Source organism: Giraffa tippelskirchi, chromosome 4 (assembly GCF_054371585.1).
Source record: "Giraffa tippelskirchi isolate mGirTip1 chromosome 4, T2T-mGirTip1v1.2.pri, whole genome shotgun sequence".
In the NCBI taxonomy this organism is placed as follows: Eukaryota; Metazoa; Chordata; class Mammalia; order Artiodactyla; family Giraffidae; genus Giraffa; species Giraffa tippelskirchi.
Window position 1 is genome coordinate 17738107 of NC_137278.1, and position 17068 is coordinate 17755174.

General features: G+C 37.9%; 1 protein-coding gene across 50 annotated transcripts in view; it reads right to left on the reverse strand.

The window, feature by feature from the left end:
* KIDINS220 (kinase D interacting substrate 220) overlaps positions 1 to 17068 on the reverse strand; it is a 97904-nt gene that overhangs the window by 50799 nt on the left and 30037 nt on the right. For all 50 annotated transcript variants that reach the window (XM_081483434.1, XM_081483420.1, XM_081483421.1 and 47 more), the window contains 13 exons: positions 16329 to 16427; positions 15221 to 15319; positions 13914 to 14091; positions 10906 to 11070; positions 9346 to 9525; positions 8201 to 8366; positions 6427 to 6578; positions 5978 to 6267; positions 4693 to 4833; positions 3590 to 3833; positions 3335 to 3423; positions 1756 to 1900; positions 898 to 1060 (listed from right to left, as the gene is read on the reverse strand). In XM_081483434.1, coding sequence (XP_081339560.1) covers positions 898 to 1060; positions 1756 to 1900; positions 3335 to 3423; positions 3590 to 3833; positions 4693 to 4833; positions 5978 to 6267; positions 6427 to 6578; positions 8201 to 8366; positions 9346 to 9525; positions 10906 to 11070; positions 13914 to 14091; positions 15221 to 15319; positions 16329 to 16427 — 2111 coding nt within the window. The remainder of the gene's footprint in view (positions 1 to 897; positions 1061 to 1755; positions 1901 to 3334; positions 3424 to 3589; positions 3834 to 4692; positions 4834 to 5977; positions 6268 to 6426; positions 6579 to 8200; positions 8367 to 9345; positions 9526 to 10905; positions 11071 to 13913; positions 14092 to 15220; positions 15320 to 16328; positions 16428 to 17068) is intronic.

Genomic DNA, 17068 nt, shown 5'->3' on the forward strand with positions numbered 1-17068 from the left:
CCCTTGGCAGCTGTGGATCACTGCCATCTACTGGAACACCTACTTCACACAGCCCACAGAGTTTACACTGATTAATGTAGCATAAATTGAACATACACCCTCAAGAGCTCAAGTGTGTAGACAAATACTACAACCATCCTCTATATTCTAAAATCAGTTATTTGCCTAGAAATATTAGATAAAATATGTACATGAAAAATGGGGATTGGAAAATAATGAAAACCATATGCTGATAATACTCAAGGAGAAACTATTTGGAATCTTAAAAGTTTAATATAGAAACTCTACACTGAATAGTTGGTCAGGTTTACTATTTCATTTAATGTTCAAAATAATGATTCAATTATACTAAGTTTTATACAGTTGCATAGCTCCCTTGAATTGCATTTTTTCCTAAGAGATAGTTTTATTTAGAGTTGTAATTGAAAGCTATGGAGGCATTAAGTATTCTGGTAAACAAAGAGGATTATAATTTTGTTTGTGAATTTGACAAGAAAGTGGTACTCTTAAAATGTGACCTCGTCAATATTCTATCAAGACACTTAGAATAAAAAATAAAATGGACATTAAACAATGTTTTAAGGTTTGCCTTTTGTATATTTAAATACATAAATCTAATAGGACTATTAATTAAATATCTTTTATCATATAGGTTACACTGAGAAAGAAAGAATCTATCCAAATAAAGCTGTAAATTTTATGTGATGGGATATATACCTGTGCTAATACAACTCTGAAATTATAATGGAAAAATTACTAATGAGAATGCTTAAACTCAGAACTCTATATTTTATACATATTATTTTGCATTCATTTTGCTTTGTATGCATTAACTTTTTTCTTAAGAGTCAACTCAATTTAAAACAAATTTAAATATAAAGAGGTCAGATAAAGTACCTTTCATAGATGGTTTTTAATGTCATTTGATCTGGGATACCTTCAGTCTCTTCCAAATACAATATGAGCCATGAAGTTCTGTATGGCCACTGCTCAGTTAGGTTGATCCAGCTAGCAAGCCTATCCCAGTTGAAACTTATCTGATTGGCTCTCAGTAATCGTCCTTTAAAGAATACAAAAACATTTCAGAATTAATAGGTATGTAACATTATGTTAAGCCAACCATTCTGTATATTCACAAATAACCAACTTTCAGTGTTTTTGAATTTGCCACTTAACTTACACTACAAATTCACACCCAATATTTATATGGCTGCTGGGAGAGGACCAGGGGGATCAGTATAGAGTTTCAGTTTAATGGGATGAAATGCATTATGGAGATGGATGGTGGTGAAGGTTACACAAATAGTGAAAATATTTAATACCACCCAAATGGACCCTGGTTAAGATGGTAAATTTTATGTGTATATCATTAAACACGTTAAAAAAAAGAAAAAAATATGTAATTTGAAAATTAAAGCCGAATAGCAGCATGTAAAAATCTGAACTTCAACATTTTAAATCATAAATTAATTATAATTATACAAATTAGCATAAAATTATTTTTATACAAAGAAAAATTAAACCTGAGGTGAAATTTTTAAATCATCAAATTTTAAAATAACAGTAGGCAACTGACAGTCGATTTTCACTATCGAAACGAATACTGGTTTTATTACACACACGATGCAAAATAAAACTGGTGTTCAGTGGTGTAAACCTATAAACACAGTCCATCCTTTTGTCTCTGGAAGGGAATTGCTCTGTTAATGTTGCACCTAATTATCTACCACACAACACTAAGACAACGAAACCCACCTGTCACAGAAACAATGTTAAGCAGTCTTCTCATGGTCTGCGGACTTATGTCACTGAACCAGTCCTCCGTAACCAGCAGTTTTGTGAGGTCAAAGGACATCTGCCGGGTTATTGTGCGCTGCATCTGCCTTCTTCGGTAAGTGTCCTGAAACGGGGTAGCGTCAGTGAGAATGAACCCTCACTTCAACCCTGAGAACTTGAGGCTTTTTTGAGAAGTTAACACATGTCTATGTCAACAACAAAAACAATCCAAAATTTCAGTCCAAGAGGAAGGTGAAATTGTAACAAAAAGTATTATTACTCCTTGAAGTAAAATGTGTACCGAACTCTAAGTATTTCCAGCAAATGCATCAGAGACTATGGTTTAGTTTTGGGTGTACCTGATTTACAGTTGTACAATCAGAGAAAGCCCAATGCCTTGAAAATTATAAATAAGCTGAACTGTATAAAGAAAATTCAATTCAAACTCTTATGGGAGCTCAGTATCTATAGGAACCCTTTGCCCAGATTTAAGGATTCAGTATTTTGATTTTTAGGTTATTTTCAAACATGACAGTTACCGAAAGGGCACAGCTACTGTATCCTCACATCTGGTAAAAATGAAAGGCTCCCTACTGGGCGGGGTGGGCAGGAGTCCCATCCAATCAGGAGAAGCAGGCACAACAAGGGTGGTTCTCATCTAAGGTCATGAGACAGGGGAACCCAAGAGTCCAGGCTCCCAGGACAGAAATTCTAAACGGCAACTCATACCCTGCTATTAATTTAGAGCTGTCAATTATCCTTCATAATATTATTTCTGCATCCATACTTGTACATGGTAAAGGCATAAAATCAAAATACCTGAAGACAGTTTTTAAAATGTAAAATGTCCCAATTAAAGATTCACAAACTCGGGGGTGGGGGGGGAGTGCGGGTAGTGGGAAATATCACCAACGCTAGCCCAAGCTCGCCATCCATAAGCAGCACTATTACCATCACTTACCTGCCAAGGTACATCTCTTGTCTTATAATAGCCCCAGTTCTTTACAAAAGGCTCCTAGGACAGGGCAGCGTAGGGAAACTACAGTGTCTCCCAGGAGACAACCAACAGACTGGGAAAGGCACACAAGGTCACTATGTGGGGATAGAAAAAAAGAGCGCACACCTCACAAACATTAGGCAGGAGGTCAGCCAACGGGACAACACAGGAAAGACTGGTTCTCACACCATAAGCCTCTCCCCCTTACAGCTGTGGTGACAATGGGCTCTGGGACAAGCACAACCTGACCTGGGATGAACCCAGTGGTTCTCTGCCCCCACTGACATCATCTGGGCAGCTTTCAAATCTCACTCTCAGAGGTTCTGATTCAACTGGTCTGGAGTGGGTCCTGGGCTGAGAGCAAGCTGGGAGAGACTGGGCACTCCTATATAATTTACAGTTATGATGGCTCTAGGTTCAGACATTCCCTGAAAAACCACCAATGATAAAATGTACTTTATGAGCTCAATACAGTATTTATAAAATATTAAGTGGCCTCACCTTGGTTTTACTTAAACAACAGCAATACAAACAAATGGCTCAAAACATATATTATCTTACCCGTCTATTGAGGGCCGTCTTGCTACCAAGTTTTGTCATCTCTCCAAGGCTGTTTTGTGAAACTCTTCTGTCAGTGTCTTCCTGCATCCCTAAAAGAGTTTATCAAGAAAGCACCATTTGTCCTGAAACTCTGCTGTAAATGATACTTAACGAGTCGTGAAATTCGAACAATACTTTTCAAGGTAAGAGGAGATGCAAAATGAAAAACTATAGAACCACTTCAAACCCAAAGTACCCGAAGAACTTGATCTTTACCTGTATTATCCGAGCATGGAACATCTCCGTTAGTTGTTGAAGTCACAAGAAATTTTCTTGCACTGCTTAGTCCCCGACTGTTGAGGAAAACGGGCAGATGAACTATATTGCGCATATAGTCATGTCCATTGATATTTGAGTCACGAAGCACACTATTGAGGTTCTGATTAATTGCCTTTATGATAATATGTGGATCACTTGCAAAAATGGCAATGAATGGGCCTTTTGAAAACAGAACTCGGACCTGTGGTAGAAGAAATGTATAATCACAATAAAAAACTTAAATTATCCAAAATAATAAAACCTTTCTTCAAAATCTGTGTTAGCCTTTGTGACTACATTTTAAAAATAGCATTTCCTTTACAATCAAATGTTATTCTATGTGAAAACAAATTTTATTGAAGTCTCAATCTGGTTTTTCACCACCTGACAATTTTTCAACATTTGACAGTGACAGAATCTCCAAAGGAAACAACTGGTCCTGTCCTACTTTGAGACACTCAGGATCTACATAAGAAGTAAGATCCACATACATGAGAAATACTCATGAAATACTCATGAGCAGACCCGATGCACTGCACACGCTGGTCTAGTAAGATCCACACACGTGAGAAACACTCATGAAGTACTCATGAGCAGACACAGTGCACCGCACACACTGGTCTAGTAAGATCCACACACATGAGAAATACGAGCAGACATGGTGAACTGCACACGCTGGTCTCTGACCACAGGCACACATCGCTGCTTTTATCAGACCTTACAGAAAGCCACAAACCTTTCTTACTTTTTAACAAAAACTCCACAAATTCTGTGGTTTCCCCACCCCTACCTATATTCTAACCATAACCATCTGTAGAGAAACGCTGGAGTCACACCCTGGACTTTAGAGACCCCCCTACTCACGTTTCCCCTCACACTGGCATTAACCTAAAATGGGTTAAATCTGCTTGGGATGAAACTTCTGCTGTTTCTGCATAAAACACAGTTGTTTTTATAAAAGGAAAAACAGTATTCAAATTCCACTTGAGATGTTCATGAAGCTGTTCCTCTCAGCTGCCACATATGTAACAGTTACAAGTTTCAAGATGGTTAAGACGTACAGTGTCCAGCATCTGGAGTACTTTGTCCTGCTCACAGGCATCTAACCCATCGATGATAACCACCAGCCTTGTCTGATTCTGAGTGAAGCTGTCAATGGTTTTTGCCATCCTGGCCATCAATTCCACCTCACACTTAAGAACCTGTGCAAAAGAAAGGTACACTGCACTGAAGATACAAGAAACTTAAGTACCTCTCTTAAAGTGCCTGAAAGTCACCTACTGGAAGAAAAGAAACCCAAAGTGCTTGCTACCAGCTGTGGTTCCACTTAGTTGAACTGTAGTGAACGCGTCACCATTTACAAAGTACCTTCACCTAAATTAGAGCATTTCTTACAAAGAGGTAGACGCTGTCATATCCATTTTAAAAGGACAAACTTGGCTGAAGTGACTTACGTGCCAAGATCACATGTTCTGAAGGTCGGAAGACAGATTAGAATGCAAATCCAAATGATCTACATGCCACACCCCAACTGGCTTCCTGATGGCATGTGACCTTGACCAAAGGAATGGGCTGTAGATAATTGTATAAAATCCTTTTTCACTCTAAAAAGTACATTCCTATCTTCTATGTTTTGGTGGTTCAAGCTGTCTACTCCACCAGGCTGCAGAGCAACCTATACTATTAGGTAATGACTACCACCTGAGGGATAATCTGCTATCTCGTTGCTGTTGCTGTTTAGCTGCTAAGTTGTGTCCAACTCTTTGCGACCCCATGGACTGTAGCACACCAGGCTCCTCTGTCTTCCACTATCTTTTCAAGTTTGCTCAAATTCATATCCATGGAGTCGGTGATGCTATCTAACCATTTCATCCTCTGCCTTCTCCTTCTTCTTTGCCTTCAACCTTTCCCAGCACCAGGCTGTTTTCCAATGAATTGGCTCTTTGCATCAGGGGGCCAAAGTAATGAAGCTATAGTTAACTCTATGAGGATCTTATAAAAGTCAATTTTATAAAAAGATGTTACTGTTATAACTTTTTCCACACTATACATGCATTTTTCATAGGAAAAATCTGGATTAAAAGTAAAAACAAGTGCAATTCTCTAACAGAAAATAGACTCCCTAAAGACCCAGTGATCATGGTCATGGGAACATATTCACATTAGGACTATTTTCTTTCTTCCTTTCTTTTTTTTTTTTTATTTTGGCCACACCACACAGCTTGTGGGATCTTAGTTCCCTGACCAAGGATCAAACCTGGGCCCTTGGCAGTGAAAGCAGAGTCCCAACCACTGGACTGCCAGAGAATTCCCAGAATTATTTCCTAACAAGCAAGGAGCGCTTACTTTCATGAATCCTTCACTTTTCAGTTTGTGCAGTTTGGAGGCAGCATTATGGAGGCGTTTCCTTTGAGAATTCAGAAGTGAGTCCAGCACCTGCCACCATGTTCGACAGTTCAGCACAAACGCCAACCCCACTATGGACGCAATTGATATGAGGACAGCATTCACTGTCATATGCTTCGGGTCAACTCTGAATATAGCCAGAAGAGTAATCCCAGCAATAATGCAGCCAAAGATGAAAAGGAAGATGACAAAAGACGGGAGACAACACGTTTTTTTCCATTTCTTTTTACCTGTAAAATACGACAAATGGTTTCAACATCTCTAGCATCCAAAAAGTCCCGATCATCACAGTGACAGCATATGACGAAGCTGATGGTCATGTTTCCATGCATTTTGTCCATCCCATCCTCAACCCTTCCATATACAGAAAGAAGAGAAGAAGGTCCTACCCTGCGTATCTTCAGTCTTGAACACTCGGAAAAGCCTGGTTGCCAAAAAGCCAAACTCTCTTTCACAAGCATCCGAGAGGGTGGCGATCATTTCAGCCATTGAAGTTTCCCCACCTACGCTGGACAGTCTATTATAATCTGTAAACAAAAACCTTGGGGAAAGGGGAAAGAAAATGTTGTGCCTAAAGAAACAGTTTCAACATAATTATGTCTATCATGTAGCTCCTGTTTCCTTCATGTCTGTGTCAAAACATTGTTTTTAAAATTCTATTTGTAATTAGGTATCTTCCATTTCTAACAGCTTATATTCTTTTCTTAGGAAAAGACAGTAACAAAAGTTAAATTAGTAGAGTCATATGAAGCAATTCTGACTAAAAGCAGAAAAGGGAAAAGGTTATGACAGAACTTAGACAAAGGAGCCAGACATCTCCCCAGATCTCATGACACAACAATTAAATGGTGGCGCCCCATGAGTCAGAAAGAGCCACACAAAGAACATTTTGTAAACACCAACAGAAGAGATTAGAACCTTGAGAAAATAGTACAGTAATTAAGAACTTGATGCCATTTAAAAACTCAAGCTTCAGAATGTCCTATTTATAACTTACTCATCTACCAGGGGTTGAGAAAGAAGTTACATTCTTTTCCTAGTTGTTCTGTGAAATAACTGAATTATTTGCATTTTGAGCCTCTAAATGGGTATTACTTCTGCATTAGTTCCTTTATTCCTTTCTACTGCTAAACTCTCATCTTAATCCTGTAGACAGACATTGCTTTCAAAATACAATCCAGGATCACAGTGTACTCTATGTATGCCTGGTCTTAATTACATTAATGCTATTTTAGTTGTTCTAACTTTTTAAAAGATAATGCTCTCATTAATTTTAAATGCTTTTAATTTATGTAAAAATATCTTCCCCAACTTTTTTTATTCTACTCTGTATGTTTTCTTTTTATGTTTTTCATTTTAACTTCTCATTTTAAATCCTTTTCTTAACACTTAATCCTATATACCATTTATTTACCTGTAAGGTACCTGTAAGGTTTTATTTCTATCTTCCTCTCATAGTTCTGATGTCTTACCAGGTTTGGGCCATTCACTTTCAGCTTAACTTACACATATTTTATCTTACAATAATTTAGAAATTCTTAATCTTTGTATATTCAATTATTTTACTAATTTCTGTTGAATTCCTTTTGCTTTCAGTTCTTTAACCTTTTTTCCATTTTACTTTCCTCAGAGGCCCTCCAGATTTCCTTTACTCTTTGACTTACAAGTTTCTCATCTTTTCTGAACTGTTTGCTCATACCTTCTCTGTTTGATATGATAACAACTTTAGAGGAGTGGGTAAATACATATCCACATGTGAGGAAAGAACAGCTCAGAGCACATGCTGAGTTGCCAAGGCCACACCCTGATGTAAAGAGGTTCTGGGACTCCATCCTAGACCCAGTGCTCTTTACTGATTTGTCCAAAGGATGGTAACAGGTATCGTAAGGGGGGAATGTGGGGCTTCACTCGAATAAAATTTGGCAAATATAATTCTTTATGAAAAGGTATCTCTGATCCTGTAATGTACAAGAGGGAGATGTAATATGAAGAGTTTTCCAAGTGTATTTGACCAGGGCATGTTTGTTTTATTTCTCACATTAAAAAAATTTAAGGGACCAATGTCTTTTTTGGTCCCTTAAAAAAACATGAGAAAAGATGCATTATCAACTTTCATTTGCTTCATTTTATTAAAAGTTACTTCTGTCAAAGGGACCAACTCACCTCACAGGTAGAGCTTTAGTGGTTTGCTCTGGTAGCTCAGGTGGGTTCACAAACATCAACTTGAGGAGGAGCTCCAAATAGCCAATATGTCTTGCCAATCTAGTACTGAGGACCCAGGCCCAATTCCAACTCTCTCCTTCCCTCCGTCCACCAAAGTAAATGACAACTAAAAGTCAAGGTTTAAAAAAAAATTATCCAGAACAATCACTAGTCAAGCAGCCTCTTTTCTGCAAACAGTCAAGTATCAAGTAGTGACAGGTAGGGTTACATAATTTTCATGGTCCCTTGTTATTTCCTAATTAGTCCTCAAAGAATTCCTCAACTAATAACCTCCCCCAACATACATCAGGAGCTTCCCAGGTGGAGCTAGCGGTAAAGAATCTACCTGCCAATGCAGGAGATGTAAGAGACCTGGGTTCAATCCCTGGGTCAGAAGATCTCCTGGAGTAGGAAATGGCAACCCACTCCAGTATTCTTGCTGGGAGAATCCCATGGACAGAGGAGCCTGGTGGGCTACAGTCTATGGGGTCACAAAGAGTCAGACACAACTGAGCGTCTGAGCAATAGCAAGAGCAAAGACATTATCAGGTATGTGAGAAACAGAAAGTAAGTTGACTAAAATGTGACATAATAAACACAATCAGAAGGATGATGCCTTAAACCAAAGCATATCCTTTAGTTCAGATTCAAATATAAGAATGACTGGTTTTATCTTTACTTGTGACTGCTGAAGTTACCAACAGTAAACCTATTTCCTTTCTTGCAACTGAAGATACTTCTAAAAACAGGGATTATATATATTTATTACAGTCATGATCAAAATGATCAAGAGCATGCCATGATGTCTATGAAGACTTATTTTCAAAAAAGATTCAAATAGAAATCATTAACATAAAAAGGGGAAAGCAATTTAAAGTTCTGCTTCAATATTAACAAGTAGTGCACTAGCTTTTAAAGTTTTGCCAGGCAGGCTGGGAACAATGCTCCTCTAAGCCAACTTACAAAATAGCAAAAAATCAATATTCTCACCTAAATAGGAAAACCACTTACAGACTTTAGAAGACAGACACAGATATAATTTTAAATAAAACAATGAGTTTTGACATTCTCTACGTTTTTGAAAAAGATAAAAGGCAAAGACTTACTAAAAAATATATATAAGACAGCCAAGAAGCTCAGCGACACTGCAATTCCAAGATTCGGGCCTACTGTAAAAGCAAACAATAAACCAAGCCCTCCACAAAGCAGCAGGGTCAGAAACACCACGAGCCATGAAAACTGAAACAGAGGTTCAATCTGTTGTCCTGCAAAAGTTTTCATTTCATCTGAAAGAGAAATTAATAAGATAACATTATTTAAGAAATAAAACATTTTGAAAATTTCACATTTTCACTATAAACATTTACCTAGCTAGAATGTTGCTACTTAACCATGTTAACCAATGTTCGCTTTTGCTAAGAATCTCATTCCTTAGGGGCACATTTACCCTTGACCCTTGCCCTACTCACTCTCTTGCTTCCTACTGAAAATGCACAAAATCCTCTCTCATATATTCCCATCTGTCAAGGTTTTGTTGATATTTCGAGATTTGTATTATGCAACCAACAAAGTATTGTTTCCATATATAAAACTAAAAATTATTACTTTGCTATGTATCATCCGGAGATGGCAATGGCACCCCACTCCAGTACTCTTGCCTGGAAAATCCCATGGATGGAGGAGCCTGGTGGGCTGCAGTCCATGGGGTCGCTAAGAGTCCGACACGACTAAGCGACTTCACTTTCACTTTTCACTTTCATGCACTGGAGAAGGAAATGGCAACCCACTCTAGTGTTCTTGCCTGGAGAATCCCAGGGACGGGGGCGCCTGGTGGGCTGCTGTCTATGGGGTTGCACAGAGTCGGACACGACTGAAGCGACTTAGCAGCAGCATGTATCATCAGAAAACATAGTACCACCATTCCTCTTCGCCTCCTCACCCCTTCTCCCTCCAGTTACATTTGAGGATCGCTGCTTCACTTTCATGCATTGGAGAAGGAAATGGCAACCCACTCCAGTGTTCTTGCCTGGAGAATCCCAGGGATGGCAGAGCCTGGTGGGCTGCCGTCTATGGGGTCGCACAGAGTCGGACACGACTGAAGCGACTTAGCAGCAGCAGCAGCAGCTCTTAAAGGTGAGCCCAAATGAGCCTGAAACAAGTCATTCATTCCTACTACAAAACTTAGTAAAAAAAGAAAAAATTTACAGGCAATATTGAAACCTGTCCTTGAAGAAACGAGTAAGATTTTGCCAAGCAAAAGGAGTGGAGTCTCAGGTCAGAGGTGGGGGGAGATGTCTAGGAAGCTCCTACAGAGGAGCCACTCAGTAAGTGTCTGGTCTTTGCCTACAAGAGCAAACAGCCGTCTGTAACTACAGTGCTGAGCATGCACAAGAGGTAGTGCTGGCAGGTGGGAGCACACAAGCTGACATGTCTGTGAAGGGCCCTGGTTTAAGATACCTATAGGTTTAAGATATCTATAAACAGTGCAGGCAGGAAATCTGCTACAGAGGGGTTCTAATGCAGTTGGATCTTTGTTTTAGAAAGAGAACTCAACCTCTTCAGAAAGAGGATCAACCACATATTCATTCATAAAACTCTATTTTTTACTTTAAAAACACACAAGAGAAAACGTTATTATATACGCACTTTACAAACAAGCCCTTTACCTTCTAGTTTCTTGAGTAAGAAGGATTTACCACTTCCCCACTGTGCATACAGGCCCACACAAATGGGCGGCTGCATGGTAGGCTCACTGAGAATATCTGCCAGGGCACTGCTGTACAGGTCGTAACCAAGCATGTCACCATCTGTCTCAGTAGGAGACAAGTGTCCTGTAATTATAAACACAAGATACCCTAACATTAAAAAGAGACATTATTATTATAAAGGAGCATCAATTCTCATGTACTAATTGTTTACTCAATTAAAGGAAAAAAAAGGCTGAAAGTGTTAGTTGCTCAGTCATGTCTGAGTCTCTGCGACCCCATGGACTGTAGCCCATCAGGGTCCTCTGTCCATGGGATTCTCCAGGCAAGAATATGGAGTGGGTTGCCATTCCCTTCTCCAGGGGATCTTCCTGATCCAGGGATTGAACCCCAGTCTCCTGCACTGCAGGCAGATTTTTACCGTCTAAAGCTACCAGGGTTAGACCTGTGTAAAAATAGGTTCAGAGGTTAATAAGTTAACATCATATTTCACAGAACTTAAGATACCTACTAATTACAAGAGGCATCATTATTATGTTCAACTGAGAGAAGAAGAAATGTTGCCAAATTATGACACAATGCTTTCTCACCCATCAATTATAAGACAGAGTCCAACTTCAAGGATACTAAAATATGGAGTAAAGTATATTATAAAATCAATAAAAAGATTAAAACAGAAACTACTCCATAGGAATCAATTTAATATGTACAGTGTGAATAAAAATAAGGCTATAAAATGTTAGTTAAAAACACAAGAGATAAGCAGAGAAAAAAATATTCTATGGTTCCAAGCAGAAAGGGTCAATGACTAAAAAACAGCAATTCTCCCCAAATTAATCTATCACTTTAAGGAAATCTCAATAAAAATCAATGAGAATATTCTGAAAAATTAAAAAGCAAGAATAGCTATGAAAAAAATTTAAAGATTACCAACAATTAGCTCTCTTTGGAGAAGAATCAAAATACATTCTAAAACTACAATAATTACAATACCATAGAACTCACACAGGATATTAATGTAAGTGGCATGTCTAATCAGTGGGGAAAGGATGAATTAGTAGGTGGTGTTGGGAGAAGTAAGCCATTCTTTTTTTTTTCCCTTCTTTTTAATGAAATTAAAACTCTACATCTCATACTTCAACAAAATTACTTTCTGAAACAAAAAATTAAATGTAAAGAGTAAAACTATACAAGTACAAGAAAATATAAGAGAAAAACCTTTAAAAATCTTTGTGTGGAAAAGACCTTTCCTTCTCAATATTAAAGCCAGCGCTTCAAGAAAAGGTCAGCAAACTACAGATTTATATACCTTTCAAATGGGGAATAAAAAAATTCCCATCACCATAAACAAAGAATTATCTGGGGAGAGAAATACAATATATAGCTGGATTCAGGATCAGTATCCTTAAAAACACAAAAGTCAATTTTATTAAATACTTTAAAAAAAGAGGACAAAGGATACAAAGAGGAAAACAGCAAAAATGCAAATAGGCTATGAATGTTATTAAAAGATCTCAATCTAATAATTTTACAATGGAAATTAAAATGAAATTTTTTTCTTATCAATCTGATTAGCAAAGGTTAATAAGAAAGCTGGAAATATCCAGTGCTAGCAAGGTTGTAGGGAACAGCACAAACGTGGCCTAAATAAGAAGAGACTGTTACAACCATTTTGGAAAGTCTATCAAAACTGAATACCCAGTGACTTGCCAGTTCTACTTCTGAAGTTTATTTCAAGAAAATAATCCTAAAAATAAGAGTTAATGGGTATTTGTACAAATATGTTCACTGAGGCACAAGCTTTTAATTGCAAAACAAACCAAATATTTATCAATAAAGAACTGAACATACTATTAAAACTTTGATTGAAAGATTATGCAACAATCATTTAAAACTTTTATAATACGGTATCTCAAGTTTTTTTTAAGGCTATACACATAGTATAAAACATTTTTAGAAATGTAAAGAATTTACAATTTGTCCAAACAATGACAAATTAGGAGATAAGGGACAATGGGAAGATTACACTTTTTTTTTTTTTTTTTACTATATTTGTGTTTTCATCCTTAAAATTTAATGTATGCATTATTATCATCAGAAAAAATGTTTTAAAATACAAAACTCAATACAGTAGAATCATACTTAAAAACAAGATGTAAGTAAACAGCTAAACTGGAAGGTGACAAGATTCTACTCTCTCCTGTTGGTTTCTAGGACTAACATGTCTCTTTTTAATTTGAGTAGAAAATTGCTCCGTATTTCAAAAGACCACATGCAAATGATTCGATTCTCATGTGCATCCTCTACAAGCAAAAACTACTTTAGTACAATATTCAAGGCATTATGCTAGGTATTACGGAGGATACAAGATAAGAAGAAAGAATGCCTGCCCTGAGTAACTTGGAATCTGGGAGAAAATTCTAAAAGAAACAAAATAAAAGGCCATATGCAACAGGTGTTTAAAAAGGATTATTAACATAGTGCTTAAGTACTCAAATGAGGCAAAATTTTATCTGGTTAGGCAGATCAGTCAAAAGGTCACTGAGAAGGAGACGGTTGACCCCAGCCTTGGAGAGAGAGGATTTTAACAAGAACATTCATGGGAATGGAGCAGGCACAACACAAGCAGAGGTAGAGAGCCACTCACTGAAAACACAGCATGTTTGATAAAAGAACAAAGTTTACCTGAGAGAATAACAGGGGGAAGAGATTTTTAGAAAAGTAGGCTAGATTTTTGAAGGTTTTAAAAGCTGCTGGTGACTCTGAATGGACTTAATTCAGAATGCTCCAATATAATGCAAAGGAACTCTAGACAGGAAGAAGTTACTTTTCTACAGCAAAGTAATAACATTTTAAACTTTCATAATCTCTGGTTAAGTGATAAAACACAAAACTGCTGTCATTCTCTTAATTTTTTCATAGACGTTCATTTCTTAAAACCTCAGGCAGATATAAAGCCCAATACTTACTGGCTCCAAATATTTGAGTTAAAATACTTTTCTGATGGCTACAGTCAATATTGTAGGGAGTCTCGCCTGCTTTGTTGGGTCTATACAGTAACCGTCCATCTTTGGGGTTTCTTAAAAGGAGTTCTGCCAGTTTCCGACTCCTCCCACGAATAGCAATGTGCAGAGGGGTGTCTCCTTTCTGTAAACAGTGAAGGGACACTTGAACTTCCCTATTTCTCATGTATGTATATACAGAATAACATTTTTCATATTTCTACAAAATAACAGAATATCCAAACTCTCCATATTTTTCATATGAGTTTTTATTTCTATCTTCCTTGCAATTTTCTTTCTCTAGTTCCTTCCCTGGCTTTTCTTGGGTATTCTTTCTTCCAGAGCCTCCAGAATCAAAGAGCACAAGGAACAGGTTTCCCCTGTGGCTTCCCATAGGCCCCGGATCCACTTCCATCATAGGTTAATGGTACTTCCATCTACCATTCAGATACTAACTGTCCACCGACGTCAACTGTCTTCCTCAACTAATTTACACTCTATTTCACGATGCTCTCGTCATCAGTCTACATAGCATCTCAATCCAGGTTGGTACTTCACTACCACGAGTGAACTTGTCTTTCCCCATGCCCTTGGTCACCATCATCGTCTTTCTCTACATTCTCTCCCTCGGAGTCCTCTCTGTTGTATCCACCCTTCTCTGCCTACTTACCACCTCTTCATTCCCTCAGCTTTCACCTCTCTCAAACATCAACCTGCCTTCTTCCCTTATTAGAATCTCCATCACTTTACTCTTCACATCCGGCATTAATGAAAACTATCATGTAAAAAAAAAAATTTAGTCTGCAAAGTATTCTCCACCTTTTACTTTACAAACATCGCTTAAAGACAATGACCCAAAAGCTAACAAATGAAATTCTCAGTTCCCAGATCCTCTAGTCACTCTAGAACATTAAATGAAAACGATGTGCCACGTTCTTCCTGTGGCTTATCTTAATTCTTTCCTCTTGTTTCTCTGCAACAAGATCCACCATGATGACATCATCCTTGTATGGTGCTCAATGCAGCTCAGCTCCCCGTAACTGATCTGAGCCACAGAGGGATCACAGGAAGCAACTTCTTTACTGAGCCTGCCCACGCCTCAGCACGCTCTCAGGACAGCCAAGATCTCACAGCATCCAAATCCCACACAGATATCCCCAGTCAGTAATCTCTCCCTCCACAAGATAACATGAGACTCCCCCCTAAGTCCACCAGGTATATAGGTTGGTCTTACCAACTGCCCTATGCTCTCTGCACAAATGTTTTATTACTACCTTATCGACAGCAGACACTTTGGCTCCTTTATCCAGCAGCAGCTCTACCACTTCTATGTTTCTCATCTTGGTAGCCTTTATAAGGGGTGTTTCGCCATCCTGTGGGTACAGATAAAAAGGTTTGCCAGATTAATACCTTTAGTCTTTAAAGTCACATAAACACACGTCAAGAAGTCAAATATCTGCCCAGTCTATATCGAAAATGTTCTCAAGAAAACACAGTTGCAAAAACTAATAAGAAAGTGCTTTTCCTTCCACAGCCAACCACTTGTATCAAAATATTTGTATGTCACTCAGCCAAGCAAGGGATGTACCCACTACTTCCTTATTAAAGAATGTTCTAATTGCTTTCAAAACCAAATTAAGAGATAGAAGAAGAGACCACAGTTCAGCACTGAATTAGGAAAAAGCAAAAGGTGGTCAGAAGCCACATGTGGTCAGAGCAGCTGACACACAGTTCCAAAAGAAAAAAGATTCCAAGGAGCCATGGCCTGCAAACCAGAAGGTATCCAGGGCACTGCAGTCACCATCATTGGTTCAGACAACACTGCTCCAAATCTCTGGTAGATGAAACGGGGCTGTATTACGGGTGCTTCCGTAAGTCTGCTTTATTCATAAAGAATGCCTGCTGTTTCATTTCAGAATTCCAAATATACTTTCCTCATGAACAACTACTACACAGAAGGCCAAATATAACCACTGAGGTCTCACACAGTTTTATACTTTTCACATGGAGTAAAACAGACTAAAGTGGTTGGTTTGAGGAACCAATAACCACACAAAATGATCTTTTGAAAAGAAACATGTTCGGCATTCCAAACAACAGGAGCATAAAATAATTCTGGGGAAATGATCCGGCCACAGTTTATGAATGGCTGATACTGTACTTTCTGAAAGTATCTAACTAAAATAACAAATTACACAGTGTATTCTGCTGTGAATACACAACTCCTAAAAGAATATAAAGCTATTCCTCAACTTAATACAGAACACTACCAGTAAAATCACTGTCATTCTAATATCAAACAGTTGTAAAAACTGAAACAAAATAAGCAGTACTAATATTCAACACTAGGTATTGCTAACAGGATAGAAATGTCGTTTATACCTTCGTGCATATTTCAGTGTCAGGATTGCATTGTAAGATGTCTCTCACCATTGTTGCATTTCCTTTCTCAACAGCCCAATACAAAGCAGTTTTATTGTCCTGTATTAATTAAAAAATCAACAATCACTTCATATAAGACAGAATATTAAAAATTCATCAGTATTAACATTTCTGTCAGAAAGCATTAATATATCTTACCAAGAAGCAGCATGATAGAAAATAATATTAATCCTTATTGTACCTTGCATTTACTTGTGGGAAATTTTTTACAAAAGAAGTCTAGGAAAACTTAACATTTCTTAACTAGGAAGTAGCAACCTCACACAGCTGATAGGGTAAACTATGCTTCTGGAATGCAATTAGGTTTCAGGACCCCGCACTGTGTTGGAGGTCTTCAGGACTTGAGCTATGTCCTTTGAGAAGTCACGTAAATATTCTGACCTTGGCTTGTGGCTTTTCATCTGCCCAATCTTTTCAAAAGATAACTCTTGCGAATGTACTACACAAACATAAGCTGAATTGTTTCTATCATTCTCAGCTTTCTTAATCTCCACCCACACCCATAGACTGATTTTCATCAGATCCTTTAAAATCCTATCTAGTTCAAATACCAAAAATAGATTAAAATGGATTTTGAAAGCAGAGCTAAAGAAGAAAAACAAAAAGTGATTAAAATGTTGAAAAACAGAATTGACAGACACAAAGGAGTTAGATAAAAGTCTAAATAGGTGATCAAGGCA